The sequence below is a fragment of the Convolutriloba macropyga genome, chromosome 14, assembly GCF_964194025.1.
Source record: "Convolutriloba macropyga chromosome 14, txConMacr16.3, whole genome shotgun sequence".
In the NCBI taxonomy this organism is placed as follows: Eukaryota; Metazoa; Xenacoelomorpha; order Acoela; family Convolutidae; genus Convolutriloba; species Convolutriloba macropyga.
Window position 1 is genome coordinate 5,967,168 of NC_134481.1, and position 23,583 is coordinate 5,990,750.

At 34.6% G+C, this 23,583-nt stretch overlaps 1 protein-coding gene across 3 annotated transcripts; it reads right to left on the minus strand.

Moving 5' to 3' along the window:
* Positions 1-84: 84 nt before the first annotated feature.
* On the minus strand, positions 85-22,522 carry LOC142353452 (netrin-3-like). Of its 3 annotated transcripts, none has more exons than XM_075405700.1 (8): positions 22,158-22,522; positions 20,353-21,306; positions 7,760-7,923; positions 7,159-7,298; positions 6,308-6,488; positions 3,775-3,932; positions 1,177-1,275; positions 85-997 (listed from the first exon to the last, which is right to left on the minus strand). In XM_075405700.1, the coding sequence occupies exons 2-8, from the start codon at positions 21,190-21,192 to the stop codon at positions 639-641; spliced, it is 1,941 nt and encodes a 646-aa protein (XP_075261815.1). In that variant the 5' UTR covers positions 21,193-21,306; positions 22,158-22,522; the 3' UTR covers positions 85-638. The 3 variants fall into 3 exon arrangements, with proteins under 3 accessions (XP_075261815.1, XP_075261813.1, XP_075261814.1); XM_075405698.1 differs by having other exon boundaries at positions 21,847-22,522; XM_075405699.1 differs by having other exon boundaries at positions 21,789-22,522.
* Between the last annotated feature and the right edge of the window lie 1,061 nt (positions 22,523-23,583).

Below are 23,583 nucleotides of genomic sequence, written 5' to 3' on the forward strand. Positions count from 1 at the left end.
CTACAATTTAAACTGAAAATGAAGGCGCAAAAGTTGCACAATAAGGACCTGTTCATATTATCCTCAGTTTTAAAGACTTAAAAATTTAAAGTGTTCGAGAATCTTGTTGATAAAATACAAATTTACACAATTTATAAAAGAACAACTCATTTCAACCAAACATTCTAAGATCTCGTCAAACTATTTTTGCACACAAGTGCTAATCGTATTATAAATTAGTTAATATAGTTACACCGTACTTATTTATTAACTAAATTATCAATCATTTCGAATTGGCTCAAGCTGTCGTGGCTGAGTAACTAAAAATTGTCAATTGATCATAGAAAAATTACTGCAAAAATAGGAACTTCTGCTAATTTCAGTTGAATTACAAATTGGAAGCGCTTTCATAGTTCATACACAAAACATCCAAGAAAAAAAGTTCCGACCGGGAATCGAACCGCCTACCTTGTTCATAAAGTACCCAAAGTTTTAATCGTTCATCATAAAGCGCTTATCATGCTCCTGAAGTGAAGTAAAAGTGACCACATCGTTTCAGGGTTTTGGAAAATGAAAGCGCTGGGTGGTAAGTTTCTAAAAAAAGTATTGACCAACAGCAACAACACGGGTCAATTTGGTTTTCCTTAAATTTGGGTTTTTCAACTAGCGGGGTATTCAAAAGCTCGGCATTTGCCCATTTGCTGCTTCGAGTACAAATTCTTAATTTTCTTCAGTCGCATTTGGGTCAAGGGCAAAACTGCGTCGTAGTTTTTCACGTGAAAGGTATTCTGAGCGTAATACGATTCCTTGGTTTCAATCATGAGCAGGTACTCTTTTCCCTTTTCCATTTCTCCGCATTCACACTTGATCATGATCTCTTCTATGAAGACTGTGAGGGGTTTCTTGGGGTTGTAGACGAAGTCGGCTGGGTGTCTGAAGAGTCTACCGGGGGGCACTTCGATGTTGAACTGGAACCAGGTGTTGATCTGACGTTTTTCCACAAGTCGGCCGGAGAAAACTGAACACGGAAAATAAAAAATTAAAACCTTCAACGCAAAAATATGAAAAAAAACTTGCAATATTTATTTTAACTGTTTTAGGTTTTGATAGAGAAATTGAATTGGTGAGTGCAGTTAATTGCATAAGATTACTAAGCTATGCTAGTTATTTTTAAGAAAAATATATATGTTGACTAACTGAATTCGTGGGTGCAGTATCTCTCTTTGGACAGTGTCTTTATGTCACTCTTGCACACTCTCGGCTCACACAGGTTGAAGCGACGGGACGACTGCGCTGCTATAACAACATACAGAGGGTTCGAACCCCGGCGGGGCCAGTTCGTTTTTGCACAAGATATGCTTTGCTTGCTTGCTCAATTAGTTAAAAATTTTGTATAAGATTATTTTCACGAGTCATTGGATATTTTTTGAAATCTAATTTTGAGCGCAAACTTTATCGTTTTCATTTTCGACAGTCTTGATATTCATGATATACTCTTTTTCAAAATTTCAACTCAAACTTGTTACATAATCACGCTCAACATAATTATGAATTCGATTTCAGATAGGTTATATAAATTTTGAAATATGTGATAATCATTTATTAAGTCCTCAGCATCAAATATGAGCAATCACAATAAGGCTATATAGCCTGTTTTTTTGTGCCGCAAGGGGAGTTTTTTTCAACAGTCAATTAAAACTTATGTAAGGGTGATGCCCCCCCCCCAAAAAAAAATACCACTTCATCTTTCATACGAAAAAATGCTCTTTAAGAAGTGCGCTGAAAATTTAATGAATTTTGAAAACAATGCGCTGAAAAAGCAGCATAGAATTTTGGTAATGAGATGACTTTCTGTAGAAAAAACATCGTTTTGAGAGAATTTCTTACGTAACGCCAGCGCATACAGGTCATTTCTTTCATAACAGCGCAGTCGCTTAAAATATACCCAATGCCAAAATACCCAAATAATAGCCAGTAATTACAATGACATTGTTCCCAATTTAGTACCGATGATCTTTTTGTTCAATGATAATATATCAAATTAGCACTTCGTATTACAAGCAGATTTTCAAGCCAATAATTTAAACACATGGTCGCTTGTGATAATTTTATATTAAGTCATACAGATCATTGAGGTATGGCCATGGCCCACGAAGCAAGAAAAAGGCGATTGCAAAATTTATGCTAAATTTGCTAGTGATTTTTCCATGCTAAAATGGTTATGGCAGTTTCAAAATTAGGAATAGTAATTGATATATTTTTGGTTTTTTGTCAAATTTGGTATATTGGCATTGGGTATTTTGTTCTGACACCCGCCAGCGCATACACCGCGTGTCTTACGTAACGCCAGTTCAATTCTTACGTAATGCGAGCACAGAGCACATACAACGCATTTATTGCGTAATACTAGCGCATACAGCGCAATTCTTACGTAACACGAGCACGTTCAACGTATTTCTCCCAAAAAGCCCTGAAAAAAGGCTACAAACACTTTGGTCTGGGTACCTTTTATTAAAAAGAAGATAACCAAAACTCAAACGTTCCTTTGTATCTTTGAAATCGTAAGTGGCTTTGAAGACTAAATATTAAAGCCTTAGAAACAGATTCGCAGCCAAAATGGATATTTTCCGTTTGTGCACCCACAACTTAGTGGGCGCATATTATTTGCACCCCCCCCCCCAGATGCACGTGTCATATTTTTACATTATAATTTACTATGTAATGGCACGTGCTCTGTAACTGGGGGCGCATAACGTACAGGTGGGGCACAAACGGAAAAGATCCGCCAAAATATCACAGTTTTCAGCTGGACTTAATTTCGTATGAACAAAAAAATAAAGAAATGAAGTAAACTTAAATTTTAAAAAAAGCCGTCAAATATTTAACACCAAGATGATGACATTTTCGAATTTAATTTAAAAAAATGAATTGATTTTGCGCCTCCTCTTTCAGCTCAGTGATCATAAAATTTTTACGCTCCCAGCCCAGGGCGTACGTGCTATTTCTTATATAATCTATATTTTTATAGAATGTATAAAAAATTTTATAATGTGTAAGAAATAGTGGATCTCTTCCATTTGTGCCCCCCCAGCTTAATGGGTGCATATTATCCGCAACCCCCCAGACGCACGTGCCAAAGTTTTACATAATTATTCACCATGTAATGGCGCCTGCTCTGTAACTGGGGGGAGCATAATGTACTGGAGGGCACAAACGGAAAAGATCCGAAATAGTACGTGCGCATGGGCGTGGGGGCAGAAGAGTTGTATGTCCACTAAGCTGAAGGGAGAGGCGCAAAATAAATTCAATTTTTAAAAATACAAGACAAAGGACGGGAATCGGAAAGAGAAGATAGGTAACACGCCGAGGTGAACTAATATTTCGGAGAGAAGTCAATCGTATGTAAGCTCAATATACAACATCAATGGGCTGTTTCAAAAGTCAGTAAACTCTTTAAAAAACTCCAAGTTTTCCCTGACGAATTGCTTGTTGTTTCTTTTCATGTGATTGACCAAATTTTTGATAACCAATCTGATTTATATTATTTAATTAATATTTTTTAATATAATATATAAAAAAGCAGATTTTGTAAAGGGGCCTGAAAGCACGGGGGGGGGGGGGGGGTAGAATAGATCATAACTTGTAAGTGGGGTGAATTAAAGGCACTGAGGGACATAACAGATCTTAATTAGTAAGCGGGGACATAAAAACCTCGGGAGGGGGCATAATAGATCATAGTTTTAAAGTGGGTATATAAAAAACAATTGGGGCCAGAATAGATCCAAAAAAGCTTACGTATGCAGGGTAAGAAGGGACTGGAACCCTGTACATATCCATCAGCACACTTGTGACAGGTTCTGCCTACAACGAAGTCCTTGCAACTACACTGCCCTGTAACTTGATCACACACTCTGCTCTTGCTCCCACTTCTGTTGCAGTCACAAGGAACACACCTGCAACAATCACAAACGTTTATTACCCCAGTCGAAATTGAACGATCATCTTGCAAGATCTGGCAAGATTCTCGCAAGATCTTGCAAGATAACCGCCCGATTTGCAAGAGCATTGCAAGATAACCGTCCATCTTGTAAGACTCTTGCAAGATAACCGTCCGATTTGCAAGAGTCTTGCAAGATAACCGTCCATCTTGTAAGACTCTTGCAAGATAACCGTCCGATTTGCAAGAGTCTTGCAAGATAACCGTCCATCTTGTAAGACTCTTGCAAGATAACCGTCCGATTTGCAAGAGTCTTGCAAGATAACCGTCCATCTTGTAAGACTCTTACAAGATAACCGTCCGATTTGCAAGAGTCTTGCAAGATAACCGTCCATCATGTAAGACTCTTGCAAGATAACCGTCCGATTTGCAAGAGTCTTGCAAGATAACCCTCCGATTTGCAAGAGTCTTGCAAGATAACCGTCCATCTTGTAAGACTCTTGCAAGATAACCGTCCATCTTGTAAGACTCTTGCAAGAGAACCGTCCGATTTGCAAGAGTCTTGCAAGATATCCGTCCATCTTGTAAGACTCCTGCAAGATAACCGTCCGATTTGCAAGAGTCTTGCAAGATAACCGTCCATCTTGCAAGACTCTTGCTAGATAACCGCCCGATTTGCAAGAGTCTTGCAAGATAACCGTCCATCTTGTAAGACTCTTGCAATATAACCGTCCGATTTGCAAGAGTCTTGCAAGATAACCGTCCATCTTGTAAGACTCTGGGCCTCTTTCGCTTCTTTGAAGATTAGAGAATAGGGTAAGGCCTATTCTCTAGCCTCCAAAGATATTAAGAGAGAACCTAAAATTGCTAAGTCTAGCACGTATCAATAGGAACATCAACGAGCCAAACGTACAACTGTTAATTAGTTATCATGGTATTTGAACCATATTTAAAATTCAACGTAACTGTAGTCAGTGAGAAGTCTTATTTCGCCATGTACACATTCAATCAGTAAAAACGTTGTTTTATTGCTACGTAAAACGTTAGATCAACGTTTCTGACTGTCTTCAAGGATAAAACTGCTTTTGGGACGGTTATTTTGCAAGATCTTGCAAGATTCTTGCAAGATAAACATCCAGATCTTGCCTCTTGCAAGATAAACGTTGTTTGCAAGAGTCTTGCAAGATCTTGCAAGATAAACGTTATTTGCAAGAATCTTTCAAGATCGTACAAGATAACCGTTGGAGTTCGTCTGGGGAATTTGTTTCTTTATGGTATTGTTTGTTTGTCGGTTCTCTTCTGCCCCCACCCAGGGTTTTTTATGAACCCCACTTACAATTTGTCTGGCTGTATGGTACGTTACTATGTAAAAAATACTAGCTGGGCAAAAAGTTACAGCAGGCACACTAAACTGGTGGAGGGAGGATCTCGCTTAACGAAAAGACCATACTTAACCCCAAGCGTCTATGAAAAAATTGATCAACTCAATTCGACTCCTTGACCTCTACTCAACTTTTGTGCTCCAATTTCAGTAACGCTCTTCTTTCGCTTCATCTAAAATGTCGTTGCGACTTAAAAAGTTTTCTCACATAATGAAAAATCATGCTTTCATGGTTAATAGTAATAGTCTGCTAGATCATGGGAACCACCAAAAAATTGACTTTAATCAACTGTTACATCCACAATTACTCTGATTTTATGCTTTGTTAAAGTTTTCGAAACTACTTATTACGGTTTAACAACAACTTTGTACAAAAATTTTATCACAATTTAACTTGTTGTTTTTGGAAACCAATCAAATGTTTTTCTCAAAGTTAACGACTTTGTTTCCATCCAAATCTCCAACATTTCAAAAAATACCACCCAAAAAGTTTAGTTGGTTCTAATGGATATGTGAGATAACCCAATAATTCAACTTTAGTCAATGAGAGATTCAGCGATAGGAAATCAATGCATAGGAATTAAAAGGTGAGGAATTAAATGCATAGGAATTAAATGCATAGGAGTCACGTAACCTTGCTTTAAAAACAAACTCGCACTTTTGAAATCAAACACAGTTTTTAACAAAATCTGGCATTGCATAAATCCGCCATTTCAAAACTTGCACGTTTGTGTTTCTATTATGATTACAAGCGGCTACCGGTACCGAATTAAAAGTACTTTCAATTAAACTTGCTGTGATTTTAATTATAAGTAACGATAGTAGTACACTTTTACAATGTATTAAGAAACAGAAATGGAAACCAACTTAAAAAGTTCGAGAATTCACTCGAAAACTTTGTAACGGTAATGTTTGCAATATGTTTTTTAAACTAAGTGGGTTAAAACTAAGTGTTCGGGAGGGGGTGGGGGTGGATTCGATCACAGAACTGTTACTGATTTCGTACTAACCTGTCTTTGGAAATGATGTCGACCTCGTTGTTAATGAAATACTCTGGTCTACACTGTTCGCAGTGATTTCCAGCTGTGTTGTGTTTACACTTCCTGCACACTCCCCCACTTCCCAGTTTACTGTCAATGTACTCTCGCATGTTGAAGCGACAGGCACGTGCGTGCATATTACACTCACACACTGTAAAAGAACAACAAAATTTGGATGGATCTTTTCGCTTGCGCCCCCCCCCCCCCCAGCTTAGTGGGTGCATATTATTTGCAACCCCCGTCACTTGTGCCATATTTTTACAAAATGATTTGCTATGTAATGACAGGTGCTCTATATTTGGGGGTGCAAAACGTACTGGGGGGGGGGGGGGGCACAAACGGAAAAGATCCCAAAAATTGCATGCCAAAACAATATCCTTAATAATTTCTCTCAAGCCACGTCCTGTTATATCTGTTCAATGCGATTTTAGCTCAATCAATTTTTCATTTGACCAAGTTTAATTTTCGTTCTCAGAAAGGGAATAAACGGGTAAGACCCGAGAGCACTAAATCCCTGCATAGCTCTTATGAGGTTCCGCTAGCAGGCTTTAAGGGTACGGTTCACGGAGTCTGCAGATGAAGCTTGAAAAAGGAGCTGTTTTGAGAGGTTGATCAACAAAATTTTTTCCGTCTAAATATTTTAATTCCAAATTGGATATCCCTAATTTTACTTTTTTTCTTTTCTAATATACAGTACATGGGTTTATGGTTGTTTCCAAAGAGACGGATTCTCCGCTATGCGTACTGTCTGCTTTTATATGCACATATTATGTTATTTATGAGACAATAGCCCAAAAAGTATACAAGTAAAGAATACTAACTTCTGCACTCGTTGGCATCGTTCAGCTGAGCCCTTTTCCAGGGTCTGTCTTTGAAGAAGGGTGCACACCTGTCACAGTCTGGACCACTCGTGTGATGTTGACAGTCACACACATACTCCCCCTCCTCATTAAGAAGACACCTGTCAATACATCTGGCATTCTGGATATTTTCCATAGCATCCCCCCTACCCCCCCCCCCCTTCATTACCCCCCCCCCCCCCCCTCTTCAAGGGCCGGCTTTTGTTGAGTCAATAAACAAAAAATGGCAGTGTTAAAAAAAGGATAGCTGCAATCAAGCGTCCATTTAAACAGACAGCTTCGTTGCTCAATTAATGAACATTTATAAATTGAGAATGATATTAACTTTGGGTATGGCTAATTTCGAAACTATTCTTTTTTCCTTTACTAATAATCGTTCTTTTGAAAATTTGACAAATTTGCTCAATTTATCACTTCATTATAGTGATAACAAAATCTATGATCTTTATCTACGATACTATAAGAAATATGATGTTACTAACTGTTAAGCATACAGTTTCGCGGAAACAAAAGTTTCGCTTTCGTCTTCATAGAATTTAATCAAGTTGATATGATAACTGACCTTCCGGCGTGTCCATTGCATTTGCAAACTCCCCCTATTTCCAGATCCTGGATGGCATACACGTTAGCCCTCTTGTCTCCCTCTCTCAACCCCGCATACTTCTGCCCAACTCTGTCATCAATCCCTCGCAGGATCAGCCGGATGTCTGTCGCTGCCATGAAGTCCTGTAAACAATTGTTTAAGCTTGTTCAAACAACTGTGTAAGTGCGGCTGGTTTTTTACCGTACTATATCAGTACTCCTGTAGTTTATTTCAGTAACTTCCCCACTGCCGGTCCCAATTCCGAATGAAAAAGCAGGGAAAAATAACAAAAATCATACTGGAAAATCTCAAAAAAGTCAGGTTTTAACTTGATTCAGAAAATTTTCCGACAGTTGATTAACTATTTCAGCTCAACCAACCGCAAAAAAGCAGCCAGGTGACCAGGACAAAAAAATAAATTTAAATAAAAAATCTTGCAAGATTCTTGCAAGAAAAATGGAAGAACTATGCATTCCCTTGCAAGATCTTTCGCAAGATTCTTGCAAGATATTAAATTTTTTCATCACTAGGGTAAACAATAATAAACAAGATATAGTCTATGAATTGTATCATATATGATATTAGTATGGTTACTAAGAAGTGGCGACTCGGGAATTTCTGTAGCCAGGATGAGGAGCAGACACAGGACAGCTATTGGCCACCTGAGCCACCCAAGACAGGCGTGACCGACTTGAGTCACAGACAGGGGGTACGGTGCGACCCAATTTAGTGGTCTGGTAAAATTTTTAAGAGATGGTAGGATATGAACATAAGTGCATAATGAGTGAAAAACAATGCTCACCTAATTAGAGCAGAGCTTCTGACTTGATTTGTATAGCCCTATGAGAGGGGATAATTACCCAAAAATCTTACTTCACCAAATTAGTGATTTTTTAAGCAATGGTTGTTTTCATCAATGAATTCTTGCCACCCAATGAGAGAAGTATCCACTTGTAACTTTTTATTTCACCCAATAAAAGTGGCGATTGATTAAAGTTCACGTTTAATCAAAGTACCAAAAAAGGAAGAGATCTAAAGCGCTGTGAATTTGGGCTTCTGATCGAGGATTAACTGTTCAGCTTCTGAACATTTTCACTTGTCCACAAATGCACCTAACTAAGACTTGCTTTATTTAATATGGTTTATTTTAAAAATGTCACAAGATTTAACCAGATCAGCTCTCAGCGTATTCTGAGCCTATATGCGAAAGAAAACTTTGTCAATCAGTGTAATTGTAATTTGTTTTGAGTACCTTTAAGATTTCAAAAAAGAGAAGTTGGCAAAAAAAGAGCTTCTTTTAGCCATAGAATAGTACAAATATCCTCTAAATTCTTCAAGAAAAAACTACTCAAAAAGTCTTTTCTCTGGCAAGTCATCTTGAGTCAACAACAAGTTTCGAAAAAAATGAATAAGCACGCTCTAATGATTATTAATAAATACGAATAGAGTCTATTTTGCGGATTATTTATAATAAGTTTTCAAACAAATCGGTTTAAGGGATCATTTTAGGGATTGTAGAGTGCGCCACGGTTAGATTGATATATCGAAAACATATTAAGTAGCTTTAAAAAAATCAAATTTATAATTCTTAAATTTTTCCAGTTCTGTTGGCTAAAATGTACATCAGTTAGCTTGTAACTCAGCCAAGTGACCAACCCGACTGATTCTGCAGATTTCGGGTCATATTTTTTTCTAAATAGATACTTTTTGGATTATTTCTTCAGAGCTATCCAAAAAATTAACCAATTTTTATTAATCATATACAGCTGAAATGGAAACTTGTTAACTTAGTGATTAAATAGAATTAAGCAGATGTGTTTGTCATAGCAACAGATGCATTTCAGTGCAGAGGTATACCCAAATCGTCACGGGCAGATATGCCCGATGTGTGTATCTCGTGTTCGTTTTTACTATGTTAATACATTGAAAGTGGTACAATATTGCGGAAAATAGGTACTTTAGCAGAAACCGGCAAAATGGAAGGGAATATCGTCTCCCGTGTTCGCAAAAGTGCCAATCCCACATTGATATACAAAGTCTTTGATGTGCGAGGCATTTTTCGGAAAAAAAATCAGTTTTTGTGGTAGCATGTATTTAAAGCACTTTAAAGCTTTGAAGGCTTCAATTAAATCTTTATTAAAGTGCTTATTGCATGCTCAAAATGCGCGCGTAAAATAGATACCTAAATTGAGCAGCAACGTGCTACAAGATTTGTTACCTAATTTTTGCACCGGATGTTCTTTTATTTCGCAAAATTGGCGGAAACCCTTTTGCGAAAAGTAAGATACAAAGGATGTCACCTAATTTCGTTTATTGTATGTAACTAATTTTCGAGCCAATTTTACTAAGGCGGATATTTTGGGGTATACCTTTGCATCGTAATGTGCCTCACAAAAATAATTTAAGTTATGGTACTAATGTGTTAACAAATGAACACCATATATGAAACAGTACTAGTTGTCAGCAATTGCCCACCCGATTGGCTCAGTTTTAGTCGCAAAAACAAAAATTTTCAATGTTAATAGCAGCTAAACAGGTGCATAACTTATTTCACAAAAAACCCTAATCACGAAGAAACGATTTAATGCAGACTTACGTAACAGTTATTATTTTAAAAACTCTTAATTAACCGTTATCACCGTCTGCTGATTTATTCCTAACAATATTCATTAAACTCTGGAAATTTAACGAGACTCGAAATGCTTCATTTTTGTTCACCGAAAAAATAGCAAAAAGGGATTAGGAAAACAGACATTTTGAAATACTTTTAGAAAAATTTCTAATGTCATATTCTTTAAAATTGTTAATCTGGTTTTCAAATAAATCAAAATGGATATTTTGCGTCTAATTGCTTCAGTTTAGAGTAACTAACATTTTTATTTATATGAAGATGCATGATACAATTATTGTAAAAGCACCCACTCATTTCAACCAAAATGAAAAATCAACGTGTACTGTTTTTTGGAAAAAAATAATTAAGCATAAATTGAAAATTGTGGTCTTATAAACAAAAATTTTATAGGAGAAAAACATCTTTGGTGGTACTTTGTACAATAATATGCATCTGGAGTAAATATTTGGAATTATTTGGATAGATTTTAAATGAGAATATGCTACAAACCATCTTTTTAAGCATTAATATCAACAAATTTAGCTGCATGTATGTTTAATAGGTCAATGCAAGACATTTAGATGGACAAACACCGGGTCCAACAATTTTTTGGCACAACAAACAAAAGCGTACAAGGTTACCATCCTTAGTGATTGCAATCACTGAGGACGGTAACCTTTTACGCTTTTGTTTATTTTGCCAAAAAACTGTTGGGCCCGGTGTTTGTCCATCTAAATGTCTTGCATTGACCTATTAAACATATATGCATCGTACGTTCAAATTTACGGTCGCGTTACCGAAACGCATTTGAGAATTAAGCTTGGGCAAAATTGTTTGGAGGCACTGGTATTACTATTTTTATATATAGACGTCTATAAGAAGGCAAAGAGTTATGTGCTTGAGGGAATTGATTAAAAAAAACTGGAATGAATCAAATGAAACAGATTTAAACGCATTAAAATATATTTGTTTCGGCAATTGTATTTCAACATCTCGAAAGAAAATATATAAATTTTTTATCTCACATATCAAAATTACCATTTTAAGCACTGTGAACTTCATCGTGACATCATCAAAGCACCAAAAATCAAATAACTTTTTAAAACTTATTTCAAACCAGCGCTAGCGAACAGCTAGTATACGCAGAAATGCGATTTAACTACATGTACCAAAAAATGTCAGCAAAAAACTGGGACTAAAAATGGTGCAAATTACAAAATAATCTTTGAATTTTTGCTATGAATAGTAGTTTTCCCCCTTATAATAATAACAATACGTATTAAAGTTAAGAAAAATAGGAAAAAATTTAGCACCAAATTGCGAAATTTTGCCGCATCTGTTCACATTGCATGTTAAATTAATTCAAGATTTCTGACTAGATCACTTCAAACAAACATGAATTTCTAGACATTTCGACAAACCATCAAATTTTATAAATTTATCTTGATTTAAAAGTGAAGCTTTTATCACTCAATTGTTTTTGCAACAACCCTAGAAACACATGTTCATCTGTTTTCCCTAAAATATGTCGGGTCAAAAGTTTAACGTCCTTTCAAATATGCTCAAAATGCAACCTGAAATTATGGAAATAGTAAAGCCCTATATCGAATTGCGCCCATATTTCCATATTTGAACAAATTCCCGGAATTAGGAAACACATATTTGACGTAAGAAGGGGATATTGCAAATGTACAGAAAGTGATTTTGGGGATAAAGCGTGATTTTATTGGCAAATATTGATTATTTGTTTGGGTTGGAAACCCGGACCCGAATTATGCGGAGGTGTTGAATCAAAATTGATCCCCAATTTCATTTAACTGCCGTCTCTTTTTCCATTCCACCCTGGGATTAGCTTCCACCCTTTGCCCCTTCCACTCTAGACTGGTTGTAATAAAACAGGAGACGCTGTTTCTACCTCTCAAATGAAATTCGCTCAAAAGAGTGTTTTTGTATGTCGTGTACGAAACAGATTTGTCGTATTTTATTCGCCAGCTGAAAGCCGCAACCAATTAGCCGTAAATGCGTTTGGTCGAAACGAAAATCCCAAAAAATCAGTAACAAAAAAATCGGAAGAAAGAATGTTTGAGAAATTTTTAGCCAATAAATGGGTGTGAAAAGATTAAGATACAGAAAAAATTGAACATTGGTAATCAAAAACTGGACTTTGGAAAATAAAATCTTTAATTTGCAAATCTTTAAAGATATATTTTTTTTACAAAACGTCTGAAAATCGTAATCATGTTGATCAAAATCAAAGCTCGAAGCTCTTTTGTTTCTGGGTAAAATTGTAACAGGTCAATATTTTGTCGAGTCAAGTTGTCGGCTAAATTGCTCGTTTCGTCGTTTTCGGCTAAATGGGTAGTCGGCTCGTTCGCTGGTGGCCTTTTCGCTGCCTCTTGTTTGAACTATTTTGTCATTTAACACTCTAACCTGCAAGTTTTCACGCTCAGATGCCTTTTCCGGACTTCCCATAGCTTTCCCAGCATTTTTCCTCGCTTTTGTTGAATTTGGGTTTTCCCAAATCCCGGGTTGTTTCGGGTTCTGCGTAAGTGTGCATTGCATGTGTGAAGTTTAAGTGTGAATTTCGGGCTATAAAGTTAGCTTGATTGTTGGGGAACCCAAGGGAAGAAAAGATCTGTGAGGGTTGTGGGGTTTCTCAAATGGGTGGGGGGCTCGGGGGGTTTGTTTTGGGGTTGTATTTTGATCCCTGCGGGGGTGAGCTTGCGGACCAGGGATTAACTATGGAGTTGTATATTGATTGGACTGGATTAAGCGACGCCTGGCCCCCGCTGGCCTGCAACACCTGGTCGCTCGACTTATCACAGAGATACAGATCAAGTAGATTGCCGGTAATGAACAGCAGCCTGGCTTGGGCTCCAAATTGCCCGGGAGACAAACTAGATCGGATCCTCCTCTTTCGCCCAATATCAGATTTGAACTGATAATCCGCTGGACGTCAAAATTTAGCCGACAGGAAGCAATACTGGTGGGAAGAGCTAATTAATCAAATTCCTTTTTCCTTTTAAGCACAGAAATGTATGAAAGCATTTGTTAAATACTTAAAAACAAGAATACCTGTTTAAGCGCTGTGTTTTACATGGGACTAAAAAAACTGTAAGAATAAGCTCGGCTTTAAAATCCTGTTATAAAAAATGACTTTTCACATTTTGAACATCTGTGTGATAAAATTGGAACGCAAGCTGTCTTTGGTCAAAAAACTTCAAACTCTTCAAACTCATCGAGCGAATTTTGGCATGAAGGTGTATTGTTTATTTCTCAAAACATTTATATTTATTGTGAAATATATGACCTTACGACGCAGAGGTATACCCAAATCGTCACGAGCAAATTTGCCCGATGTGTAACTCTTGTTAATTTTTCCTATGTTAATACATTGAAACTGAAACAATATTACGTGAAATAGATCTCTATTTCGCACGCAACGTAACTCGATTTTGCACTGAATGTATGTATTTTTCGCACTGAATTTATATACTATCCGCAAATAAGCCGAGTTTAATGCGCGTTTTTGAGCCTGTAAAAGTGGTTTAAAGCTTTATTAATTGATAGCAATTAAGTGATTGAAAGTGGTTTACAGGTTGACAATACATCATATCGTACCAACTTCATAGTTTTTCAGGCTTTAATTTGTATCGAAGTGTCATCGTTTTGAGATAATTTTATAAAAATTTCACAAATATATTAATTTCTGAAAATCCCTGCTTCAATTCAGAGTAATGTAAAGTAAAATTACCATCATATGATATTCTTGATCGTCGCCTCACTATTTCGTCATAGTTTTTCAGGCTTTTATTTGTATTCAAACATCACTGTTCTGAAATAATTCTATGAAATTTGACAAATAATTTCATTTCAAAAAATTCCCTCGGTTTCAATTTAGGGTAAAAAAAATGAAATTAACATCAAAGGAGATTTTGATTGTCGCCTCAATAACTCCGTAAATTTTATCATCTAAAAAACGAAAAATTTTTCCCTTAGCAAGTTTATTCCTCCTCGTAATTGGCCATAAAAAATAAAAAAAAGGACAACAGGAAATTTCGGTAAAAAACACATGTGAATTGGTTACAGTTTTTTCTTGCTAAATTTGATTTAGTGAGAGATTCCCACTTGCCTTCAGCAGATGAATTTGTTAAATTGAGTTTGTTCAAAATGTTTTGTCTATTTACAGGTTTTCAATCGTCTAACAATTTTTTTTCTGATAAACTCCTCAATTCTGTTTTTGTTATAGATGTCAAATATTTTTCTCTGAAACACCCTCCATTCCGCGACTACTTTTAATGGCTTTTTACAGTATTACAAGTGTCTATTAATCTTTGACTCCATATTATGTTGCGTTCATATACCAATTTACAGCTGTCTATTGATTTTTTCGGATCTATTCTGTTTCCTCCAGTGTTGTTGCGCCCGTTACAAGTTATATGTCGTTATATAGCACGCTACCATGTACAAAAAAAGCATGTGCTTTAATTTTTCCTGAGACTTTAAATGGGGCCTTTTCCGTGATGATGCTGCACAAGGTGTTTTCATCGTTCATACCGAGCTTTGCATTCACTTCAGAAGTCTCAGTGGTTGATTAATAATAAACAGGAACTGAAAATTTTGTACAATTTTAGAACATTCTTGATATACCTTGCTTAGTTAAAAAATTTTGTTAAATTTTGTCTCAAGGTGCTTTTTAACTTTTGCCACTCGGTTTTCTTATTTTCCCCAATGTCATTATCTGTTTCAGCCATAAATAGATCCTACAAGTTGGCATAGGTGTTAAGGTTATCTGGTCAGGTAATATGGCGATGTTGACTATGTTTTATTATGTTTCTTTAAGAAACTATAAAAATTTTTTCCACGGAGTTTTTCTTCGCTTATCATCAATAACAAGCGAAGGATATTTTAACATTCGGATAATCAGAGCGAATAGGTATATTTGTAATTATTGCTAATTATCAGCTCAGCTATTAAATTGAACAAAATTTTTATTTTTTTTCAGAATTCTCAATTTCATAAAAAATGGGACATGGATAAAATTCACCAAATCCTTGCGAAAACATAAAGCATGAAACTTTTAAACGCTAAGTCGTATATATTTTTAATTTGATAGGCAAAAACAGCATGCTTTAATCAAATTTTTAGGCCTTGGGATTATACTTTTCCATACTTCTATCAAATAATTTAATTTAACGATACCTGCTTTTTGTTGAAATATATTTCAAAAGTAACTGCAATTTTTTGCCAAACAGATAAAATAACTTAATGAATAAAACATTTTAGTAAAAGCATTGTTCATCATTTATCAGGTACATTTAACATTTGAGCGACAATCTCAATTTTAAATTTCGATAAACTTGAAGTTGATCTATAAACTCCGATCATGAAAAACACTTATCTTTTCTGTTTATTTGACACTTTATCAGAGTTAAGCGCTTCAAGTGAAATTGAGGAGAAAATCAAATTCAGAAACAGTTTAAGTCAAAGCATGTTAGGCTAAAATGTTTAAAATGTATTTATTATAAAAAGAATATTTTGATACTCTCTGGTTCAGATTTTTTGTTCACTTTTCTGCAATTTATGTCACGACATCTTTTTGTCCCCCTAATTAACTACACTCAACTCCTCTTTATTAATACTCAACGTTGTAAGTTCGGCTGCTTCCCTGAATATTTTCAATTAAAACAACATATTATTGTTGCTAATTGAAATTTTTTTGAAAAACTTTTGAAATTTTGAAAAACCACACCTGCAAAAAAGATAGACTTTTCCTCAATAACATATGTTTTTGTCAAAATTTAATTTTCATTTCTGAATTTTTAAATATTTTGCATGGATAATTTCGTTAACGTTAAATGTTCTACAGCATTTGTTAATGTAACTGTTTTAGATGTGGATAGCAAAAAATCAAACTCCATAGCCTTTAACGGTAATATAAAAAAATATTGTAGTTTTTGAAACCTTTTACAATTTAGGCTTTTTCTTTTTAAAAAAGCTGTTTCTGACTTCTGACTCTTTCAAAAATTGTAATTGATATTATTGCACATGATTGATTATTCTTCAAGTTTTGTCAGAAATTCGATGCACCAAATACTAAAAATTCTAAAATCAGCAGGAAATCAAACAGGTGAAAAAACGTGGATTCAACTGAAGATTTTCTGAGAGAAGATCACATGACAACTGAGAACACAGGCACGTTAGTCAACAAATAAGACAAACAAAAAAACTATTTAAGTGCTGAAATTTCAAATTATTTTTAAAATTGCTTTTGGAAATAACAAATGTTTGTTTACTAGATAAAAAATGTTTTTCGACAAGTTTTTCTGTAGGTTAGCAAAAAGTATAATGCAAACTAAAGGTATATTCGAACTCAAATAAAAACTCGGTCGGGCTCAAATTAAAAGAACCAAAATACAATTAATTTTTTTCCTTTATCAGTCGGCTACTTAAAAGGTATTGTTGTTCGCAACTTTTTTATTGTTTTCAAAACCCATATTAGTTGGAGTGAGATTAAAAAGCAGTTGAATTATCTTCAAAGCAATTTTTGGCTATACACGCTATCAATGTTGATGGAATGGATTCATAATTTCATGATTTTTGGTAAAATTCGTGAAGTGACTTTACTGCTTTAGAAGAAGGTGGTGAAAGATGACTTAGCGCGTTTTGGCGGTTTTTGGATACTTTTGGATACCTTTTTGTAAGTTGTCCACCGTGCTATGAGTACTTCCTACGAAGAACACTTACTGGGCAAATGATATGTTCTGATGGAATTTAATACTATCTTATTTCTAGTTATTGTTCTATGAGTACGACCAATTCAAAGTAAATCGGCTGACTATAGTAAAGCTATATTGGAAAAAAGTTTGTGTCAACATTAAATTCTCAATATAAACGTTTCTAACATGACCACTAACATAGAATACTTTCTAAAAATTAAAAAAAAAAAATTTGTGGTGACATTTGAATCTTCGAGGCTTCTTGTACTCCAATAATTTTTTTTTGCTTTTACAAAACTGTTTCTCTGTTATTTTACTGTCAAATGTGGTTAAACGCAGTCGTTAATTAGCAAAATTTTTGAACTCAATATTCTGACATGGAAATTCTGTAATTTTTTATTACCACCCCTTGCCTCAAATCAGTTTACAGCTTTGTCTTGTGCTATCGATAATACCGCAATTGAAAACACGGCAATTCATACCACCACTAAGTGAAAATATCATAATTTATCGTTAACCACAATTATCACTTTAAGACTTCTAGTTATTATGTCAAAACATACCAACCCGGTAGTACCTCAACAAAGCGTATGTTTATTACTAATTTATTCCTCATTAACGTTTGTCGGCTTCAGTTTCAAAATGCACCGTAAAATGTTTTATGCTCGTGTTTTATTATAATTTCTGGTGATTAATCCGTTTGTCGGAGAGCAATGTTTCTAAAATGCCAAATAAGGAATTTGACGTTCAACAGAACATTTTTTTTTTAATTTCTTTAAAACTGAATAATGCAACAAAACATGACGTAATCTGCACCAAAAAGCCATTTATTTTGTAAATTTTGCTTTTTTATTTGATGAAAATTTAGAACAACTTAGACTATTTAAAATAACATAAATGGAACAGTGACTTTAACATACGATATACTTATAGTCGGAATAATTCCGATAATTGAAAACACGCAATCTAACAAGAATAAGATAATGTTGTTTTTTAGCTTTCGTATAATCCTCAGTTGAATAGTTCAAAGATAAAGCTTAGAAGTATTCCATCGCCTTATTGTTCCAACTCTTCGTGAAACGGTAGGTAGGACCATTATGCTAGCCTGACTGCATGATTTGTTTGTTGAATCTTGGCCGATCGATATATGATGCACGGTGATGAAAATAAAATTAGTACCATAGATAGCCCCTGAAAAACTAATTCCATCCGTAGAAATACATATTGAATTTTTCAACCTATCAAAAAAAAAATTTTTTTGTAGATTTAAATTGAAAAAAGAAAAGAATTGAAAAATAAGAATATTAATATCTCATTACTAACACAAAATATCAAAAAAAAACAAAAGTTCCTTTTTTGAAAAAAAAAACTGACAACAAAAATTTCCCGGCTGCTTTAAAATTTTGAGAACTTTCGGTGCTTATAACTATGAAACAAAATACATTTCTTAAAAATTTTGATGAAGTCGTTAATTTGATATTGAAGACGGTGCAACAAGCTTTAAATGTCCATGTTCGCAAATGACTGAAACTGTTTTAACAATTATGCCGATGGTCATTGGGAGCGCTTATGAAGAAAGAAGTTATTTAGAGACTACTTTACCCGTTTTATTTACAGAAAAATTTTATATCAGAGTAAAAAATCTATAGATGCAGATCTAGTTCAGAAGGAGGATTTTGTATTCTAAAATTTCTGAAACAATTTGATGACAAATTGACCATCCAACTAAATTAGAGCAAAGCATAGACTATCCATCTAAAATCTAGAAAAAAGATAAAAGATAAAGGAAAGGTTTTCTCGTCAATATTGGGAAATTTTCAAGAAAAAAGCGAAGAAAAATTTAGAACTATTTATTCATAAAAAGTAATTTTGTAAGCGCGGGGCTCAATTCAAAACAAAAAAAATATGCATTACAGGCAACTTTTGAGTCAAATGTGAACTCCGAATGCAAGTTAATAAACAATGGTTGCTTGAAAAAAAGTCTCTAAATTAAAAAAAAAACATAATCATAGAGGGCACTATTTTTTTACCCCATATCAAACAGAGTCATCAATCTTTGTTTCTGATATCTTGATTTCTCTTGTTAGCAGTTCATTTTGTTCGTACGAATCATTTCAACCTTTTTAGTAAAGCAAACATTTTTTCATGCAGTTGTATATCACAACGTGAGCAAAACTAATAACAGGGCAAAGTTTTCTTTAGTTTTTTTATTCATTTTATATACAGAAATGCATACCATGAACCTACGCTTGGTTAAATGGTAAGGTTAACTTTTCATTGTTTTGTTTCGATTACGAATCTTTTTTCACCGTCTCTTTGCATCAAAATTAGAGTTGAGTGCACCGGTCAAAATAGGACTGGAGCACAAATTTGAATTCATTTTTGTTGTGGACAATTATAAAACTTCGAGAAAACGTTTTTAAAGAGCAGCAAAATTTTTCAAAATTTTAGAAATGAAAATAAGGGTTAAGTTCTTGCAAAAAAACTTTATCTCTCATGCATGGTCTGGATTTAGAAAAATCAGAAAAATTTGTTTTGTCTCAAATAATTTCAAAGATTTAATAGTTCAAAAATTGATTTCATGTGAATTCATATGGCGCGATGGCCGAAGTGTATTATGTACGATTCACACGCCCTAAATTGATGAGTCAATCTCTATCTCATCGACGCTGTCTGTTCACGACCGATTCTTTGCTTACCATAGCTTTAAGTTGATTACAGTTGTACTAATCTTGTCGGCTGTATTGGTACCGATTGAAAGTTAACAACGTTATTATTGGCCATTATTACCGAAAAAGCAATATTGTTACACATGAACTCGGTGGATAAATGTCAAAGAGTAGCTAAAACATAGAGTACTATCGGCAATTAGTCAGGAACAACTTAGATTTTTTCTTCAATTAGTATTTATTTTTTATACAGGTTCAAAGAGATGAAACAAGTCTTTAAAAAATTGAAATAGGTTCAAGAATTTTAAAAAAAACGGAAATTAGAGCTATGGCCAAGCCGTGTAAATGTTAGCACAATAAATCTGCAGCTTCATATGCTGAGATCGTTCTAGATCACATCAAGATCTAGCTACTGAGGGAAAATGTTACTTAGGAAAAAAAAATTGGATGAAGCAAAGTTATGAATCCTTTTTAGACCAACATTCCGTCCTCTTAAAATTGCGAACAAATTATTCGCCGTTTGAACAAAACCTGAGAAAATTTTTTTAGTCAAACTTGATCTCTCTAACTTACCAACAAAACTGGAGACGTCTGGTAAGTTGTTCCAGAGGGCCTCTTGTCAATAGTGCTGAAATACGCCTTCCTTTTTGAAACCAGCAAATCCAAACTGGTACAAATAGCCTCTTGTTCGTTTTGCCTCGTTATCACTTGATTGGGTTCGATGCCATACACCTTTTTACAATCTGTAGAGTAATATTGATACGGGGTCCAAATTCGACCCATATCCACACTTTTTTCGATACTGAACGAGGTCGGCATTACGGTTTTAAAGTGAATTATTATATAAAATATTTCGAAAGTTTTGTTAAACGACAAAGTTATTTCGACGTTATCTTTCGGGTGTCGTTCAGATACCCAAAACGTCTTGTTAATGTATAACTCCATGTCGACCATTTTCGAAGCGTTTCTGTTCAAGTGAGGCATTTTATCGTTCTCAGAGCAGACGTCGCAATAAGTCGAATTATCTTCTTCAATCACGCAAAACTCTTCAACTCCTCGGCGGCCGCAAGTCGAGTTGACATTTACGTGGCGAACGTGCGTCATAAAATCGACAAATTCTGGGTAACAAAATTTGGGCTCGCCGGTTGTCGTGTTTGTACACATTCTGTCAACTTCCAGAGCAGAAGCTATGGAATTTGTGCGCGCATTTGGCGCGAAAAAAGCATTCTGTTGTAATAGCGGGTTTATAAAAAGGCTGTTTATGGTTAAAACAAAAATTAATTGAAACAAATTGGTGTTTAAAGATGTGAAAAGGTAAAATAAGTTAATCTGTTTTCCGGAGCGCCCCATTTTAAGTCCCAAACTTTGCTGATGAAACACGATGTTCCAAGAACTGTAAGCCATTCCACGCATATTAGGGGTTTTTTCCCAGGTAAATCTTGAGTTAATATTTTGCTGATTTGTCAAAATATTTTGCGGACGGGCGGGTCAAACAAGTTGTAATATTGTTGTAAAATATTTGCGCAGCTGCACAGAGAATATACAATCTTTATTTTAAGGGGTCCTATTTTTAGATAACGTGAATGACTATATTCAAAATCACCCCCTTTAAGCGTGTAAAAATAGGTGCTAAATTTTATATACTTTTTATGAGCTAAAAGTAGGAATAATTGTCTTTGATTTGGGTCAAAAATTTGCCAAAATTGAGATTTTGGGGAGTCAATTGTCTACCTGGGCTGAGGAAAAATTATAATTGAGTAGTTATTTTTGCTATGAAAGCTTATTACACGTGATCAAAAATAATGGTAGATTTGGTAATTGAATAATTATACTATTTACCTAAACTTAACTAATTGAGGCCAACCATAGAATCGATTTAACGCGAAAATTTAGAAAATTTACCAAAATTTTTGAAAATTATACATCTGAATATACAATTTTCTTAGTAAAATCAATTTGCAAATTACATTTATTGTTAGTTTTTGATTGACTTATTGAATTATTATTACCTGAGGTGCTTGATTATATATTCTCCGAAGCAATTCTTAAGTTAAAGGCACTTCAAACCTTAGAATTTCAATTCAATTCAATTAAAAGTAATGAACTTTAATTATACTTGTAATGCTTGACTGAATCTCAAGTTTACTCAGCCATAAAAGATCTTTCACCAAAAATCAAAGAATAAAGCAACTGAACTCGATATGAATTCACGCGTATAATATAAAAATCTTTAAAATTCTTTGAAATGGCCCCCAAGTTAAAATAATTAAAGTATTGTCGCCTCGGAGGAAAATTTACTAATTGTAAGGGAAAAAACGTGAACAATTTTCATTTCACGTTTTGAGTGAAATTTACTTAAGGCGATAAATTTTGTCCACCTGCGCTTGATAAAAAGTATTTGTAAATATTAATTTGGCGAAAATTTTGGCTTGTCGTCGAGGAGAAGTATTTGAGGAGTAAATCTATGTCAAATATTACATCTGGCGAAATTTGCCTCAAAGATAAAAGAAAGTAGAGTAATTAACATGATAAAATAGTGTTAAGAAAGCCACAATAAATTAGGTTTAGCAATTCTTCAATAGAAATACCAAATCACAAGAAAAATTTGGGCTATTTTTGGTAAGATCGTCAGAGATAAATTTTGTTTTCCCAACAATTGTTGACTTTGCATTCTTTTATTTTCCCTCTTTTATTGTTTTTATTTTATTGTGTTCACAATCGGGGAATTTTCACACAGGTGTTTTAAATTAGCGAATCAAAGGTGGTCCTTATCATTGGCCAATCAGAGGTGAGAATCGGGTATGCTAAATTGTACACAGGTGTTCAGTTGCTCACTTTTATTGATTTCTTCATTCAAACTTTCTTAGCCGAAAACCCAATTAGCAGAACAGAAAGAACTGTCTTGTTCGGCCTTCAATGAAACTGATTTTTTAAGTTATTCTACCAAACAACCCGGATCCATAAAAAATTTAAAGTTATTAAGTTCAGAAAAGAAAAATAAGATTTTAAACGGATTTTGACATGGCGAACTTGTCTTTTCAATAGTTTGGGATTATTGATTGGTTTTTCACGACAGTTCTGCAAGAAAGGGCAATGAGTGTCTCGATTTCATGAAAGAGAACCCAGTTTTTTTTGGTTTTTTCTTTCAAAATACCGTAATATTATATCACTATTATTACGTATTAATTATTATATTCTTTTTATTGTAAAGATTTTTTTACTTGGATGGATACAAATGAACAAGCTGTCATGAAGCAATTAAATATGTTTGATCAAGTCAGCTTCAGTACTGGGTAAATCTATTATCAGTACTGATATTGGATTTGCCCAGTATTTCGATCTGAAATACGATCATGCCAATTTTTACACCTTGTTTAAAAAATTTTCAGGGGGAAATCTAATTAATTGCAATAAATGTTTCGGGAAAAATTTACAAAGGGAAAAAATGGGGCAACGACTTACAAGCCTAAATCCAAGCCTTGGTCAAGATTTTGAATTTAATGTCGATTAGTCGCGGGATTTTAGTCTATGCCCAAGAAAATCTGGAAAAGATCGGTCGGCTAAGTTGACCTTTTCGTTATTTGAACCCCGGTTTTAATTCCCTTCAGGTAATACATGCTTAGCTCCTCGGTTGGTGTTATGCCTCTAGCTAATGGGCAATTCAGGTGTCATTAATAATTACCATTCACACTTATATTAATACTTATAACCAAGTTATAACTACCAAATACTAGTACCCCTAAACCTGGCCAAATGTTAATACACACCTAAACACGGTTTCTATCCTGAAACTAGTCCGCGAAA